This window comes from Alosa alosa, chromosome 8 (genome assembly GCF_017589495.1).
Source record: "Alosa alosa isolate M-15738 ecotype Scorff River chromosome 8, AALO_Geno_1.1, whole genome shotgun sequence".
Taxonomy (NCBI): Eukaryota; Metazoa; Chordata; class Actinopteri; order Clupeiformes; family Clupeidae; genus Alosa; species Alosa alosa.
In genome coordinates this window covers 6,034,141-6,051,640 of record NC_063196.1, presented here as the reverse complement: position 1 = coordinate 6,051,640, position 17,500 = coordinate 6,034,141, and the positions used below count along the sequence as shown (strand labels likewise).

Below are 17,500 nucleotides of genomic sequence, written 5' to 3'. Positions count from 1 at the left end.
GGGAGAGGGAGAGAGCGAGTAAGGGAGAGAGAGCGGGATAGAGAGAGAGAGATAAGGAGAGAGAGAGAGAGATGGAGAGAGAGGGAGGGAGAGGGAGAGAGCGAGTGAGGGAGAGAGACAGGGCCTTACGCTGTTGCATCTCTTTCAGCTGGTTGTTGAGCTCCTCTTTCTCACTGGCCAGATTGCCCACGTCTACAGTCAGGGTCCGGTTAGATTCCTCCAGCTAAACAAAGAGTAGGGACGAGGAAGAACAACCAATCAATCAATCTGTCTGTCTGTCTGTCTGTCTGTCTGAATTTATGTTCAACTCTCTCCATCCCTCCTTCTCTTTCAACACTACTGGTGTTGAACAGCTGTTTGTTGGTCTGTGATCTGTGTATCAATCCCCTATTACTTTCCTACTGTCCCTCCCTTCCTGTTTCTCTTTCTCTTTCCCTTCCTCTCTCCCTCCCTCCCTCCCCTCCTCTCTCCTCCCTCTCTCCCTCCCTCTCTCCCTCCCTCTCTCCCTCCCTCTCTCCCGCTCTCTTACGGAGCCAATAGTGCTGTCCTTGTCGTTGAGCTCCTGTTTGTGCCGGGCCATCATGTCCTTGATCTCCAGCTCCTTCATGATCTTCTCCTTCTCCAGGTCCCAGTGCTCCCTAGGGAGGGGAGCCAGCTGCTCCGAGTCCCATTTGGTCAGGCTCACCTCCCGGCTGTAGCCAGCGGGTCCCTGGGAGACACACGACACGCCACACACATTACACACACACACAAACTAGTATTACGCTGTGCAGTGACCAGACTCCCTGATGCCTTAGCAGATGTGCTAGCAGCATATATGTGACATACAAGCATACAGTACATGTGCACATAAGTACAAACATACAAACACTAACACACACAGACACAGACACAGACACAGACACAGACACACACACACATCAAAAATGGACTCTCACACACACTCTCTAATACAGTAATGATAATGTAGGATCCAAAACCAGGGCAGCATCCAGTCCCCCTCGGCCCTGGCCATCCAGACCCACCTCTCCTCCTGCAGCTAGTCCAGTCAGGGCTCCTGCAGGTCCTTGTAGAGTTTACTCTTCTCAATGCTCTCCTCCTTCAGCTCCCGGATCTGAGTCTTATACAGCTTCTGCAGGAGGGACAGGAACCAGAACATTCAAGAACACTTATCCACAGTCACTTACAGAACATGTTTTGAGAAAAAAAAAAAAATTGAATATTGGAAAGAATGTTATAAATAGATCAGATAGAATAAATAGATATAGAACTATGATATAGAAAAGCCTCTGCAAATACAGTATATGTAGATGGAACTGTTTGCACATTGTTTATACCACACACACACACACACACACACACACACACACACGCAAGACACGACACGCATTACACACACACACAAACTAGTATTACGCTGTGCAGTGACCAGACTCCCTGATGCCTTAGCAGATGTGCTAGCAGCATATATGTGACATACAAGCATACAGTACATGTGCACATAAGTACAAACATACAAACACTAACACACACAGACACAGACACAGACACAGACACAGACACACACACACATCAAAAATGGACTCTCACACACACTCTCTAATACAGTAATGATAATGTAGGATCCAAAGCAGGCAGCATCGGTCCCCTCGGCGTCCTGGCCATCCAGACCCACCTCTCCTCCTGCAGCTCGTCCAGTCGCTCCTGCAGGTCCTTGTAGAGTTTACTCTTCTCAATGCTCTCCTCCTTCAGCTCCCGGATCTGAGTCTTATACAGCTTCTGCAGGAGGGACAGGAACCAGAACATTCAAGAACACTTATCCACAGTCACTTACAGAACATGTTTTGAGAAAAAAAAAATTGAATATTGGAAAGAATGTTATAAATAGATCAGATAGAATAAATAGATATAGAACTATGATATAGAAAGCCTCTGCAAATACAGTATATGTAGATGGAACTGTTTGCACATTGTTTATGCCACACACACACACACACACACACACACACACACACACACACACACACACACACACACACACACACACACATTGTCACCATGCAAACAGACAGATTAAAGTTGTATCAGGAAGTGATGTCATACAGTGAAGTATTGCTCCGACTCCAGCTGGTCCTTGAACTCTTTGGCTTGTCCTTCAGCCTCCTCTCGCTCTCTGTTATTGGACAGATCACACATCAGTCACTCTGCATTTCTACCATACAAACCAATCATTGCTATTGTTACTGTAAAGACACAAATAATTCACTACTACAAATACAAAAAAACAAATAATACATTGTGTGGATGCAAACAAATTGAAATTAACTTAACTCTCTTCTGGCATCAAAAATAGGGACAATTTGAAGCAAACTAGCTCATGCTATTTAGCTAAAGCATAACCCCGAAAACCACACGCACACACACGCACACACACACACACACACACACCTGCGCAGCTCCTGGTTGGTCTGCTCCAGGCTGACTTTGAAGTCGGTGAGGGTGCTGATCTCCTGCTGGAGCCTCCTCTCTGCGGAGCGCAGCGTCTGGAGGGTCTGGCTCTGCTCCTTCAGCTCCCTCTGGGTCTGAGAGTCCCGCTGGGACGCCTCCTCCACCTGCACCAACAGTCGCTCCACCTGGGACACGGAAGACGTAAGACTTTATCTATGTCATCATTTATTCCTTCATTCATTCACTCGTTCACTCACTCGTTCATTCATTTGTTTATTCACATAGTTATTTATTTCAGGGCTTAAAGCAAGAATAAAAAATCTGTGCCTGAAGTTGTCTGAAAAATTTGAAGCCATTATACATAAATAACAACCTGGCCCATGCCTAAAATCAGCAACTTTCAGCCCGGTTTATCTATTATTTTTTCTGATTTACTATGACTTTTTAATCTAATATACGTTTTGCCTTTAGTCAGCAGGCTTAGTTCAGGACAGGTAGGAAGTGGGAGAGAGAGAGAGACCCAGGTTGTCGTGACAACTTGGACCCAATAGCGGTATGGACACTGCAGCCTCTTATGCCACAGCGCCCCCAAAAGTTATACTATATTACTGCAATATATGCAATGAACTGACTACAGAACCTTTAATCAATCAATAGCAAAACACACACACACACACACACACACACACACACACACACCTGCTGGGCCAGCTTGTCCTTGTGTGCACGCAGCTCGTCCAGTTTGCCTTGCGCCTGCTTGTAGTCGCAGTCCAACAGGGAGTTCTGCTTCTGCAGGTCCAGCAGGCGGTCTTCCAACTGGACCTTACAGTTGTGCTCTTCCTGCAGCTTACGCTCCATATCTGAGATGGATAGATGGAGAGAGAGGGAGAGAGAGAGAGAGTGTTAACTATCTCTTAGAGCCTTCACTGCTTGAGGGAGTGTGTGTGTGTGTGTGTATGTACCTCTGACAGCCTGTGCAGTAGCCACCTCTATGCTCTGGTCGAGAGTGTGTTTGTCAACCAGGCGCTCTTTCGTGGCCTTGTGGGCTTTCTCTTCCTGCTCCAGACTCTGCTTCAGAGCCTTCAGCTTGTAGCTCCACTCAATCTCCTGGTTATTGCGCTCCTACACACACACACACACACACACACACACACACACACACACACACACACACACACACACACACACACACACACACACACACACACACACACACACGAAGGCATGTATGCACGTACGAATGCACACAGACACACACACACACCATAAACATACAGTACTGTATATGCACAAAGGTCAACATGAATCAAACGAAACAAGCTCTGTCCTAACGGCATGTAACGCAAGTAAGTGTCAGCGATGAAATCAGTTTGATTGCTTTGATTTCATCTAGACTGGCCTAACTGGAAGTAGTGCAGTGCAGCGCGCTTTGCACAGCATGTGTAAGGTCAGGATGTTGGGCCAAAGCAGCCAAATGGCCACCACCCATCTCAAAAAAAGGACTTTCCTTCACTACACAGAGTGCCAGGCCTACCTAATCATCATACAGTGAAAACAACTGGTTTGATGGCCACTTCTGAAATCTCTGTAAATGTATGTTGTGAATAATATATTCATGTTTGGTCTTAAATTAATACTTTTAATGTGGGCAACAGTCTGATGATGGTTTCATTATAATCTAATGTAACTGTGCATAGTTGTAGACTACACTATAGTGTTTAGGTGTCAGATTCATTATAATCTAATGTAGCTGTGCATAGTTGTAGACTACACTATAGTGTTTAGGTGTCAGATTCATTATAATCTAATGTAGCTGTGCATAGTTGTAGACTACACTATAGTGTTTAGGTGTCAGATTCACACCTATCCACCAGCTGTCCAATCATCTGCAGGGAAGTTGAGAGAGTCATGCATATTCAGATATTCAGATGATCTCTCTCTCTCTCTCTTTGAGTTTGTGTGTTACTTTATGTTTGATTAATTGTTTTATCTGGTGTATTTGACATTCTAACTTGTTACAGTCTTTTTCCCAATTTCTAACACACTAAAATGACATGGAAAGCACAATTATTTAAACTGACACACAGAGAGTAAAGCCTTTTCTCAAGTCTTCAAAACTCTAAATACATTTTCTGCTTTACACACATTTTGCAATTCAAAATGGCACTTTTCAAATGCAGTGAACCAGAGGTGGGGCAAAGTCACTGTTAGGCAAGTCACAAGTAAGTCTCAAGTCTTAACGCTGAAGTCCAAGTCAAGTCCCAAGTCAAGACAGAGATGTCCCAAGCAAGTCCAAGTCAAGTATTACCAAGGCCAAGTCGAGTCCAAGTCCAAGTCCTTATTTTTTTCGAGTCCTAAACAAGTCACTATCTTATTACTGCATATTAATATGTCATCAATCATGCTTTCTATATATCATTCTTATCAATATATCATACTTGACATACTGAAGTGTTTTAAAACACTTATAAGTACGGAGCCCCTAAGGGGACATGAGCAAAATAAAATCTAAGTTTAGTTTCGTGTGCTCACGCGAAAGTTTCATGTGCGCACGTGAATGTGACTTTAGCTCATTCACCATGTTTCCCAGAGTTCGATATGTATGTGGTATGGAATATGTATGTACGCGCGATATGTATGTGATATGGAATATGTATGTGATATGTATGTGGTGTGGAATTGGGTTAGCCTATTCACCGTCTCCCCTAGAGTTAGATAAGTGAGCAAAAGCATTTTTGTCTCCATGCATTGTCTATAGCTTAGTGAATGGAATCTCTCGTTGCATTGTTAGTGAGTGTCAGCAAAGTGAGCCAATAAAAAATCCCTAATTACTTGTGGCCTGGTATTCACAACGAGTAGGCTACAACTGGCAATGCAGATTAAGAGGACGAGGCGATTTAGGCAGATATATTGACTTGAGACTACAGTATATTGGGGCGAAGCACTGCTACTTGGGTGCAGAGATATCACGCAACACATAGCCTACCTTGTCTCACTTGCCACAGCACAGACAATCTCTAGGCTACTCTTTAAAAACAGCCCCTACAAGATTCTTTGACGATCGAAACTATCTCAGCAACTGGTCCCTAACAAGTCAAGAACTAGGCCTAAAGTGCATTCTCCTCCAAGATGCCTGGAGCCTTGTGCTCAATGTCCCCAAATATGTTGCTGGCTGCACTGCATTCTTAGCCATTCTATGTTACACACCCCATAGCTGTTTTGTCATTCAAAATGTTAGAATGGCTTAGAATGCAGTGCAGCCAGCAACATGTTATGTAGGCTATGTAGAGTATTGGTCTTCACAACTGAACGTACAGTGGGCATCGCTGTGCAACGGCGGCTGTCATCTGCCGGCCTTAACGCAATGCGCAACAGAATTATGTGCAGGTGCCCGTTCACGTGCTACTAAACGTCATTAACCACCTTAGTCCAGACTACTGAAGTTTGGAAACTATCATGGTCCAAACTTACAGTACTATGTAAGTACGACAGTTTTGGGTTAACAGTCGTAACTTACATGTTGGTTAGTTGAACGATGCATCCTGTTAGTAAAAGCTAACCTCCGTGGCTGTGCGGAAAACGCCCCCAGATCAGCTTGTAGGCCATTAGCAATCTGTTTATTTTATTTTATGAAGCCTACACAGTATATCACATGCCACATTCTCACTTTCAATAGACAGATGCAATAGCCATTGGTCAAGTATTATAAAGCAATTAAGATAGTACCCTATACAAAAAGTACTTCATACTATCATAAAAATTCGTTAAAACGAATAGCATTTTGCAACTTGATAAAACACTGGATTAAATATTGTAGGCACAGGAGAAAACTTGTACATCCATTGGCCCGTGGGGAGATCACATCACATGTGAAGATTTGTATTGCCATTTAAGGCACGAGCGCATCTGTGAGGCCAAGCCTCACCAAGTAGTCCGTTTGTTTACAACTAACATTACATTTAATTAAACTGCTTATAGGCTATGCCGAATTAGTTTCAACATTTTGAATATCAGTGTCAGGTGAATTAGGAAATGCCTTATGGCTGAAAGCTGCTTGGGGTCCCCCTGTCAAGCAATAACCATACAAAAAGTTAAAACAGATGACATAATGCGCCAAATAATATAGCCTAGATATTCCAATATATTCAATACATGTGTTTATTTTAGAGGGATATTGAACGTCATTTTTGAGCAATTTTGACAGCCCTAGTCCACTGTAGGCTCATGTCGTCTATTAACACCTTCCACTAACCCGGTGAGTGGGGGTCGCTATAATGCGTGTGAAATAGCACCATTGAGTAGCCTATGCGAAATAGCCTTAAAATCGTTCGGTGTTGTGTGCCTTCTGGTTTCTCCACCTACTGGTTTCCTTCTTGCGTGCATGCTGCAGCAGTTGTCAGACATTCACAAACAAGTTGTTTTAGGCGGGTTGAAGTCGCCATTTCATATGCCATGGCTTCGGCTACATTACAGCCACTTTCGGACAAAAGACATGTAAAAATATATGTTTTGAAAACTAGCATTAAACTGGATTCGATCCCAAAAAGCAACACCGCGTGACTCTCTCCATCCTGATTCCCTACTCTTTGAGCCAACTAATATGTTACGAATCAATTAACTATTGTAGGCTACCATTAATTAATAATGTAGGCAACACCCAGGTAACATGTTGTCCAGGCTATCTGAAACAAGGGGTTGCCTCTCATCTACAACAACTGGTTACGTTGGGCTGCTACAGTCGTCAGTGCACTGTGCACAGTAGGCCTATGCTACTCTTTGTGGTTGATCAACTAAAAATAAAAGATGTATTTGGTGATGACGTTATTGTAGGCCTAGTAGACCTAAATTCTGAGAAATTAAATGGTAATGCAAACGATCTACATAGCGCACCAGACCCGATGTCTTCAAGGGTTGAATGAAGGGAGTTTGCAAAAATTAGTGTATTTTTCAAGTCAATAAACATTCTTAATTTTCGAATGTCTTTGTCAGGGAACATCTGACTTTTTAAAACCATAGGCCTGGTAGTTAAGCTCAGACAAGGAGTTATAAGATAAAGGCAATACCATTTGTGTCACCTAATGCAGTTCAGTGAATTAGCAAGATACCATCAGAAGGCAACAATCATAAAGCACCTGTCGTCTTGTAGCGCTCCCCTAGCATAAAGCTGTCTGCGTGTTGTAGGCTAGATTTGCGTGAGTTCTTTCTATCTGCTTACTTTTTGTGAGTTCGCGACCACCTAGGCTATGTTATAGACGTTCTATGAGGTACCAGTGTTTAGCTGTGTCACAAAACAATAAGCTTTGTCAGACTACTTTTAAAATGATATTCAGGGCTATACATTTTAAACATTAGGGACTGAAGACCGACAAAGCCTTATTTAATTCTTCAGGTGGGAAGTGTCAGGAATTTTCATCTGAGAGACGCTCTCATTGGTGGTTAGTATATGAAGTAGGGAATTGACAGCAACATACCCAATCACATTATGAGAGATGCTGAATTTAACATAAACTGCGATGGTTGATTTTAAATTAATGTAAATTTAGCGGGACTGTGAGCTGTCACACGTGGGTGCTTTCGATGTTTTCAGTGGGTGCCGAGAGAGACGGAGCATCCACGGTATCGGCGCCTATGACAAGCGTATCTCGCGGTTGCATTCATTACAAACAAACATGCAATGTGAACGTCTGGGATTGGGAAGAGCGCTCTACTGAATAAGCACGAAGTCAAACCTTTAAATGAAAAACACTCTTTAATAATCAAAAAAATAAACCGCTAATGAAGTAAACTTGTGACCATCAAAAATCGTTTATCGCCTGTAACTCCGTGATAACAGGACGGAGGTTAATATGCTCTATATTTTGTCCAAATGATGTCTGTCTATCATCGTTGCACTTCGGAGAAAACCAGAATGTTTAATTTGTCCTGCGTTTCTTCTCTGGCTGCAAAGCGGGATTCACTCGCCAGTTAACCAAATATTTCTTTATTAGGGCAGGGCAGGCATATTTCTGGCTATTAAATTATTTCTAAATCAGTCTGCTAAAGTTTGTAGTGAAGTCTGTGTAGGGTTTTCCAGGCTCCAATTCTTTTTACGAGACACCCTGCTCACTTGAGCCATCTACCGATTGTTTGGGTTGTTGCAGCGTCACACTGGGAAAATACAAATTAAAGTCGTGTGATACGCGTGATCCCATCTTGGACCTTGAGTGAAGCTATTGAAGTCGAAGCACTGCCCACTGTAAATGCCCCCGCCCCTTTTTTACAATATAAAAATGTCTAGTCATTTGTTATACCAATAGGCCTACTATAATAACAGTGCCACATGGGGATTTGAAGAAAGAGGACCGATGCAGGCTAATTTTTTAGACCATTAGTAATTAAACAAAGTGTTCCATCATCATGGTCATGCGATCATTGAGGGCGAAGAGCGCCCAGCGCTCCACGCTCAACTTGTTTACCATTATGTATATTGAATGAATTTAGTGTGGATACTATGTATTAAAAAACAGAAACAGAAACATTTCAAAGAGTATACTCACACACAAATACACACACACACGTAAACACAGATGTAAACACACACATACACACATTCATATACAAACACACAGACACAGACACACACATTCCTATACAAACACACACACACACACTTGATACACTTACCTTCTCCATGTCGGTGAGCTGCTCATGCAGCTTTCTCTTCTCTTTGTCCGCTGTAGAGAGAGAAGCCTTCACCTGCTTCACTTCCTCTTCCAACCCCCCCATACGACCTGAGGAGAGGGAGAGAGAGAGAGAGAGAGAGGGAGAGAGAGAGAGAGAGAGAGGGAGAGAGAGAGGGAGAGAGAGAGAGAGAGAGAGATAGAGAGAGGAGAGAGAGAGAGAGAGAGAGAGAGAGAGAGGAGAGAGAGAAGAGAGGAGAGAGAGAGAGAGAGGGGAGAGAGAGAGAGGGAAGAGAGAGAGGGAGAGAGAGAGGGAGAGAGAGAGAGCGGGAGGGGAGGGAGAGAGAGAGAGAGAGAGAGGGAAGAGAGAGGGAGAGAGAGATAGGAAGAGAGAGGGGAAGAGGAGAGAGGGAGAGAGAGAGGGAGAGGAAGAGAGAGAGGAGAGAGAGGAGAGAGAGAGGGAAGAGAGAGAGGAGAGAGAGAGAAGAGGGAAGAGAGAGAGAAGAGAGAGGGAAGAGAGAGAGAGGGAAGAGAGAGGGGAGAGAGAGAGAGAGGGAGAGAAAGAGAGAGATTGTAAAGGTCGCCTCTGACACACAAAAGGAAGTTATTTTAAATGTTGGGCACCAGTAAAATCAGACCCTGTGGAAAAGTTGCCCTCCAGTTAAACTTTTCCCCAAATGCTCCCGACGTTGTCCCTACACATAACTGACAAACATTTCCCGACACACACCTGCACACGGCACTTGGCAAGTTCATTACACGCGATACCGGTTTAGCACATTCTGAACACATTCATATTTCACCGTCACATAGCGTCACACATATTTCTGTACTCACCAGTTTTCATCCACAACATCTCCACAAGCTGCGAGGTACCCGCTGGTTTTGCTCCACCAAACATTTCCACCACACGCACCAGTATTCCCACGCCATAGCACCTACACTGACTGCATTCACTTCCCTGTTGTGTGTCCCGCCATCAATGGTCCCCCGAGAAACCCGAACTGTCAAAGTTGCAATCTTTTTGTATTTTTTTGTTTTGATGGCGGGTTTTGAACTGGTTTTAGGGAAAGAGAAAATATATTTTTTTATAGCGTAAAATATGGGTAAAATTGTTAGGATCATGGCATGTTTATTTTTGTTATGATTAATGTATTTATTTTGTTAATTGTTTTGTGCACTACTCTCCCACCATTTTTTGAGTGACGTTTGTAATGGGTAGGCCCATAAAAAGGCTGAGCTTCTGTCATTCAGGAGAAAGTGGCATAGGGAGAGCAGCTTGCTGTGAGGCTGAGTCTGGTTTGTGAACATTTAACTCTTTGAATCCTTATTAGTTTTGTATTGGTTATTTTGTTTAGTTAAGTCTTTAAGTGTGAGCAACCCTCGTGTTGATTTTTGTTTGTAGCCTTTTTTCAAAGTTTTTGTTTATCACTTTTGAACACTGTAAATAAACCAGCACTCTTAGCACAAAGTTTGCACTTGTCTGTGGTTCGTCAATGTCTCCTTGTACCTTGGTTGCCTGAAAGAGCGCGCATCCCCTTTGTGAGTTTGGACCGTGAGGTCTCATTCTTCACAGACCCCATCACCCTTCCCATTTTAAGATTAAACACAAAACGCACGCACGCACGCACGCCACACACACACACACCATATCATTCAGGCGAGGGAATTGTATAAACAGCTGAATCAAAACATCCCTCTTATGTAAGACTCACGAACACCCCTTATGCTGAATGGAAAGTGCAATGCATGACCCCAAGACATGGGATGAACCTAATAACCTCATAAAAACTCAATTAAGGAAAAGGTATCCACTTCAGAATTATGAATTATTATCTACTTTTTAATTACATTTGGCCTGTCTGCTGCCTCAGTTATGCAATAGTTGAATGTAGCTGCTTTGATTGCTCTCTCCTTTAAACCTTGTTTACCACAAGTATTCCTATGAGTCTAAAATATGCGCTGTTTCATATTGTTGTAGACACAAGAAAGATGGAAGAAAACACACTAACAAACAAGCACTTAAACACACACACATGTATGCACACACACACACACACACACAAACACTGTGGGCCAAATGTACTAACGCTTTTGCGCCCACTTCAGGCGTATTTGTTTTGCAGTGTGCGTGTAAAATCATTGCGAGGTATGTACAAACAGGCCGCAAACTGCCTGTCACGGGAGCTGAAAATGGCATATTGCGTTTTTCGTGTCATGCATATGCATTCACGGGAGGATCCAGAGGAAAGTGGGAGTTTAGCGTAAAGAGATGGGAGGGGAAGCGTGAATAGTGCCTAATTATGTATTCCGAGGTATGTACAAAGACTGCTCCTGAAAGCGCACGTCTATTCTGTGCCTAAATACTTCCGCCTTGTAAAAGCAGGTGTTAATCCAAATTGCAGTTCAATGCGTCAATAAGAGAACCTTTCAAAGACAACAGAATCACTAATTAGAGCACCAGTTTTTTAAGTAGTAGGCTACTATCAAAAGCAACCTTAACTTTCGTTGGCCTTTCGAATGTCTTACTTTCACTTTCACGTCATTCACTTAAACTTTCCTACTTGCTAGATTTTACCAATCTTTGAGTAGAACTACTGATCTTCATTATCTCTCTGCTTGTTGACATCTTATCATGTATTTCATGATCGCTAAACGTTTGATTTTTTTTTAATGTTGTCATCAGTTATCTTCATTCAACTGCGATTGTATGTAGGCTCTGCCGTTCAGTTGTGGACGTTCGTAAATTGCGGTAATAGGCGGAGAAAGGCAAAGAAAGTCGCAATTTACACTATGGATGGAAAGTTTGATAAATATGACGGAAACTTGGGTCTGATTGCGTTCACAATCTGCGGTTTGTCCATGACGCTGATAACGCTACGTTCACAAATGTACGTACATCTGGCCTTGTGCCTTTCTCCCACCCACCCTGTATGTGACTGTCTGGTTGGCCAGCCTCCTCTCCATTGAAACACACACACGCGCACACACGCACGCACGCACGCACGCACGCACACACGCACACACACACACTCCACTATCTCTCTCTTCCACCCACCCTGTATTTCTGTGTCTGTCAGGGTCTTGTGCAGACTCCTCGTCATTGAAACACACACACACACACCCCCCCCACATGTCCACTGTCTGGTTGGTTGGCCAGCCTCTTCCCCCATCTTAACACACACACACACACACACACACAAATGCACACGCACACGCACACGCACACACACACTGGCATCCCCACTCACCCTGCAGGTCAGTGAGTGCCTGGCTGGCGCGGCTCCTCTCTGCCTTCTCTGTGTCCAGCGCCCCCTGCAGGGCCAGCTTGTCGGCCTCCAGCCCGGCGCGCGCGCCCTCCATCAGGCCCAGGCGTCCCTGCAGCTCCCTGAGCGAGACCTCCAGCTGCTGGGCCTGCCGTGCCGCCTCCGCCTGGGCCTTACGCAGACGCCCAGACGCCTCCTGCTCCTCCTGCAGAAGCGCACTCACCTCATCCAACTGGGGAGAGAGGGAGGAGAGATGGAGGGAGAGAGAGAGGGGGGGGATAGATAATTAATCACTTTATTCATCCCAGAGTTAAATTGGGGTGCTGCAGTAATAAGTTCACAAAAGCGCACATTCTTACATAAACATACACAAGTACGCAGTGTTGTGCCTGAAAACGTTCATTGAACGATAGTTTATGAACTCGTTCATATTTTGGGTGAACGTGAACTGAAAGTACTGTATTACTGCCTGATGTGAACTTGTTTATTCTGGTGTCTGTGAACGGCACGCTCTGTCAGTTTATCTTCGTTCAATAGGGTGCCAGATTTCTATAGAGCCTTCCAGGCGAAAACCCGGATAAAACACATCGTAAACAGGCCTTAATATGTAGCGGAAAAAACACCAAATCTAGCAACACCTGCCACTAGTGTCGCACCGCCGCCTGCGTCATCAAAACAAAAAGGAACATGGATGTGACATGTAGCCTAGGCGACAAAGCAGCAAGGAGGCGTCGCATAATCATTTAAACAAGTTTTATGACAAGGTCGGTGAGGATGGGAAAAATTGTATATTTCTGCACAAATATCTGCACTTCAGTCACATCCAGAGCAAACCTGAAACAGCACATTGAACTGCAGTACCTAGCCTATTGTTGAAAAATAATAGCTTGCAGCAACATATGGAAAAAAAGAACTATGAACTAGTTCATTTTTGGAACTGTGAACTTAGTTAAGTTCAGTTTTAAATTATGAACTATGAACTGAACTAGCTTTTTTTAAATTTGTGAACTGAACTTTGAACTAGTTCATGTAGAAAGTAAAGTTTTCCAACACTGCTAGTAGGAATGTAAATGATACACTACAAACAAACTACTATATTATGGTATCAAAATAAAGCATAAAAAAATTACAAAAAAAGGAAAGGGATGGAAGATGATCAGGAGGGAGTGATACATGAGAGACAGAGAAAGAGAAGTAGAGAAGGAGGGAGTGATACATGAGAGAGACAGAGAAAGAGAAGAAGAGAAGGAGCAATAATAGGAGAGATGGAGGAAAAGAGGGAGATATGGAGAACGACAGAGAAGGGGGGAGAGAGAGGGAGAGCTGAAAAGAGGGAATGGAAGAGAGGGGTGGATTAGAGAGCAAGGGAGAGAGAGAAGAGGGGGGGGCAAGGGATGGAAGGAAAGAGACACACAGATATACAGGTGCATCTCATAAAATTACAAGTCCATTGCCCTGTCCATTTTATATTTTGAGATTCCAGATTTTCCAGGCTGTTAACCATAATCATCAAGATTAGAATAATCAAGATTAAAACAAAAAGGCTTGACATATTTCACTCTATGTGTATTGAATCTAGATTATATGAAAATAAAAATACGGGAAAAACTTTACTTTTCATTGATATTCTAATTTTTTGAGATGCACCTACAGTAAAAAGACATTTTATTAATACTATTATCACTATATTCTCTCCCTTTATTCAACTTCATGTTTTACTTTATTTTCTATTTCATTCTTATATCTTACGCTTTTGCAATACAGTCATGCCAAAGCAGTTTACTGAACTGACAAACAGGCAAACTAACGGACAGGCAAACTAAGAGAGCCCAGAGGCAGAGGGAGTGAGTCAGTCCGTTGTGTGGATGAAGTGAATAAAAAGAGGAAGAGGAAGAGGAAAGCACAGTAAGAAAAAACAATAATGAAGGTGGAGAACGCACAAACACTGAGAAAGGCATGGGAGACAGAGAGAGAGAGAGAAAGAGAGGGAGAGAGAGAGGGAGGGGGGAGAAAGAGAGACAGAGAGAGGAGGAGAGAGAGCAATGCATAGACATGCACATTTTCAGACCACAGTGTGACATTTTATGTGCAGCTTTTCTGAGACAAAATACACTCCCCTAAATCTGTGTGAAGCAGGGAAGCATTCTTGTGCATTGTGAAAAACACGGCCCTAAATCACTGCACCCAACCTGCAATCACCCTCTCAGGCACAGCAACACACACACACACACACATACACACATGCGCACACACACACGCACGGACACACACGCACACACACACACACACACATGCACAGCAACACACGCACACACACACACACGCACATTCCAGCAGTGACACCACTTGCCCCAGCACAGGCAGAGAGAGGACGGAGAGGTTAATCACAGGGGGACTCTCACACACACTCTGAAAAGTGTGTTTGTACTCGGACTGAGCGCGTTTCTGTGTGTTTCCTACAGTGAGGTAAGTGTCTGGCATTGGCCCACCCAGAGGGAGGGAGCGAGAGGGGAATCTCACATGAGTCACCCATATGGAGGATCTGAACTGTCCTAGCGTTCATGGGCTTCGGAAAAACGTCAGAGGTCGGAAACTGGGGCTAGATTTTGCTAACAGAGTTGCCCAGTTAGGGGCTCGTCATCACTTTTGTCGTCACGTTGTAGTTTGTTTGTAGTCCATGTGGCCTTTCATGTCCAACAGTTTTAATGTGAACTTGGGAATTTGCCGTTTTTGTCACTTGAAAGCTGCATATCTTTCTTTCACAAGCGTCTTACACTATATTTTAAGCCAATACAGTTGTTTATTTAGGATTAGTGAGTGTATGTTTTCATCTTTGTTGTGGCATTCGTGTTTGTCACACATTCCGACGGTAAAGCCCATGAACACATGCTGTGGGAAAAACAAAGTAGCCACGGGGGCGCTCCTTGCCCTTCCCAAGTGCCATGAATGCACCATGTCACTTTCCACTTGTGACTCATATTCGGAGTGTATTTGGTGTGTATTACTTTAATGAGGCTTAAGAGGACCTGAATGAGGACAATTTGTGTGTTTGACTCGTGTGTGACTGTGTGTGTGTGTGTGTGTAGCCATAGGTGTGTAATCTTACCTCTTTCTTCAGGTGGATGTTTTTCTCAGTCGAGGCGTGAGAGTCTTGGGATTTCTTCCTCAATTCCTCCAGCTGTTCTTTGAGACTAGTCACTGAAAACACAAATAAACACACACAACGCACATGCACACACACACACACACACACACACACACACACACACACAACACACACAACACACACACACACACACACATTGAGTTAGTTCTCAAAAAACATCAGCATCAACAACAGAAGCACTTACATTAGTATGAAGCACTTACGTTATTAGTACTTAGACCATATTAAAGTCATATTAAAGGACACACACCCAAATCCAGAGATACCAGAGACGACACACGGACACACATGCACGCACGCACACACGCGCACACATACACACACCCACACACATACACACACACACACACCTTCAGTCTCGAGGCCTTTTTTGCGGCCGGTGACCATCTCCACTCTCTTGGTGCTCTCAGTCCTCTGGTGCTGCAGAAGGGCTTTATCCCTCTCCAGCTGTCTAAGAGAACTCTCCAGCTCCTGCCGCGCATTCATCTACACACACACACACACACATACACACACACACACACACACACACACACACACGCACACACGCACACGCGCACACAGAAATAGGTTTAACACACACTCGCAGACCCAAAAACACACAATGTGTACATACAGTAAGCAAAATACACAACCCATTACAATAAATACCTCTTCCTCCAGTTCTTTGGAAATCTTCTCTAAACGACTGTTTGCCTGTCTGTCAAAATGAAAGAATAACATAAGAACGTAAATAATTAAAATGTTTGTGTGTGTGTGTGTGTGTGTGTGTGTGTGTGTGTGTGTGTGTTTGTGTGTGTGTCTGTGTGTGTGTGTGTGTGTGTGAGTGTGTATGATTGTGAGTGTGTGTGTGAGTGTGTGTGTGTGTGTGTGTGTTTGTGTTTGGTGTGTGTGTGTGTGTGTGTGTGTGTATGTGTATGTGTGTGTGTGTGTGTGTGTGTGTGTGTGTGTATGAGTGTGTGTGTGTGAGTGTGTGTGTGTGTGTGTGTGTGTGTGTGTGTGTGTGTGTGTGTGTGTGTGTGTGTGTGTACCTGCATTTCAGCTCCAGACCATCTTTTGCCTGCATCTCATGGTTGAGCTGCTCCTCCAGTTTATTCAGCTTCTTCAGAAGATCCTCCGACTGGTGGTAGACAGAACAATCACACATACACACAGAGAGAAACACACACACACACACAGAGAAACACACAAATACACACACACACACACACAGAAACACGCAAAAAATATTCACATGAACAAATAATCACATTCAATGTTAGCAAAGTTCCCCTCGGTGCACACAAACACACACTCACATTTTTCTTCTTCTCTGAGATCTGGTCTTTCTCACAGGAGTCCTCCAATTCATCAGAACTGAATGTGCTATCTGCACTCAGCAACCTGGAACGAATAGAGAGAAAACACAAGAGAGAGAGAGAGAGAGAGAGAGAGAGAGAGAGAGAGAGGGATGGGGGAGAGGGATGGGGGAGAGAGAGAGAAAGGGAGAGAGATGTTGAGGGGAGAGAGAGAGAAAGGGAGAGAGAATAAAGAATGGGATGAATTTCTGTGAAGCCTGTGGAGGGATTTCCTCCAGGAGTGGATTGAGCAGAGAGAAGTCCACACGCACGGTCAAACTCACACTCAACATTCCTTTCAAAATGCCTCCAACAGCACAAACACAAACACTATGGCATCAATTTAGATCTAAGGCCCAAGAGCACTTTTCTATGGAAATTTGACGTAATTTATTCACGTATCATTTTGTTGTTGCATTGTATTTATAAAACATGCCATTTCGTTATGTTGCACCAAAGCATACTATAATACTGCACATCATTTGGTGAGAAAAAAACCCTCATTCTCCCTCAAAGCTCTCAGTTGACAACAACAGGCCTTCAAAAGCTCCAGGGGAGAGCAGTCACATCCCCAAACTCCGACCCCAAGTCTGCAGATGAACAAACTCTCCCCTGATTGCGATG

At 43.8% G+C, this 17,500-nt stretch overlaps 1 protein-coding gene across 1 annotated transcript in view; it reads right to left on the bottom strand.

Moving 5' to 3' along the window:
- The window catches only part of rock2b (rho-associated, coiled-coil containing protein kinase 2b), a 58,654-nt gene that overhangs the window by 14,062 nt on the left and 27,092 nt on the right, over window positions 1-17,500 (bottom strand). The window contains exons 10-23 of the mRNA XM_048251041.1: window positions 16,838-16,922; window positions 16,571-16,659; window positions 16,191-16,239; window positions 15,890-16,025; window positions 15,480-15,571; window positions 12,359-12,605; window positions 9,112-9,218; window positions 3,411-3,570; window positions 3,148-3,308; window positions 2,449-2,633; window positions 2,104-2,173; window positions 1,672-1,779; window positions 530-709; window positions 130-223 (exon numbers count right to left, since the gene is read on the bottom strand). Of these exons, the coding sequence (XP_048106998.1) occupies window positions 130-223; window positions 530-709; window positions 1,672-1,779; window positions 2,104-2,173; window positions 2,449-2,633; window positions 3,148-3,308; window positions 3,411-3,570; window positions 9,112-9,218; window positions 12,359-12,605; window positions 15,480-15,571; window positions 15,890-16,025; window positions 16,191-16,239; window positions 16,571-16,659; window positions 16,838-16,922 (1,763 nt within the window). The remainder of the gene's footprint in view (window positions 1-129; window positions 224-529; window positions 710-1,671; window positions 1,780-2,103; window positions 2,174-2,448; window positions 2,634-3,147; window positions 3,309-3,410; window positions 3,571-9,111; window positions 9,219-12,358; window positions 12,606-15,479; window positions 15,572-15,889; window positions 16,026-16,190; window positions 16,240-16,570; window positions 16,660-16,837; window positions 16,923-17,500) is intronic.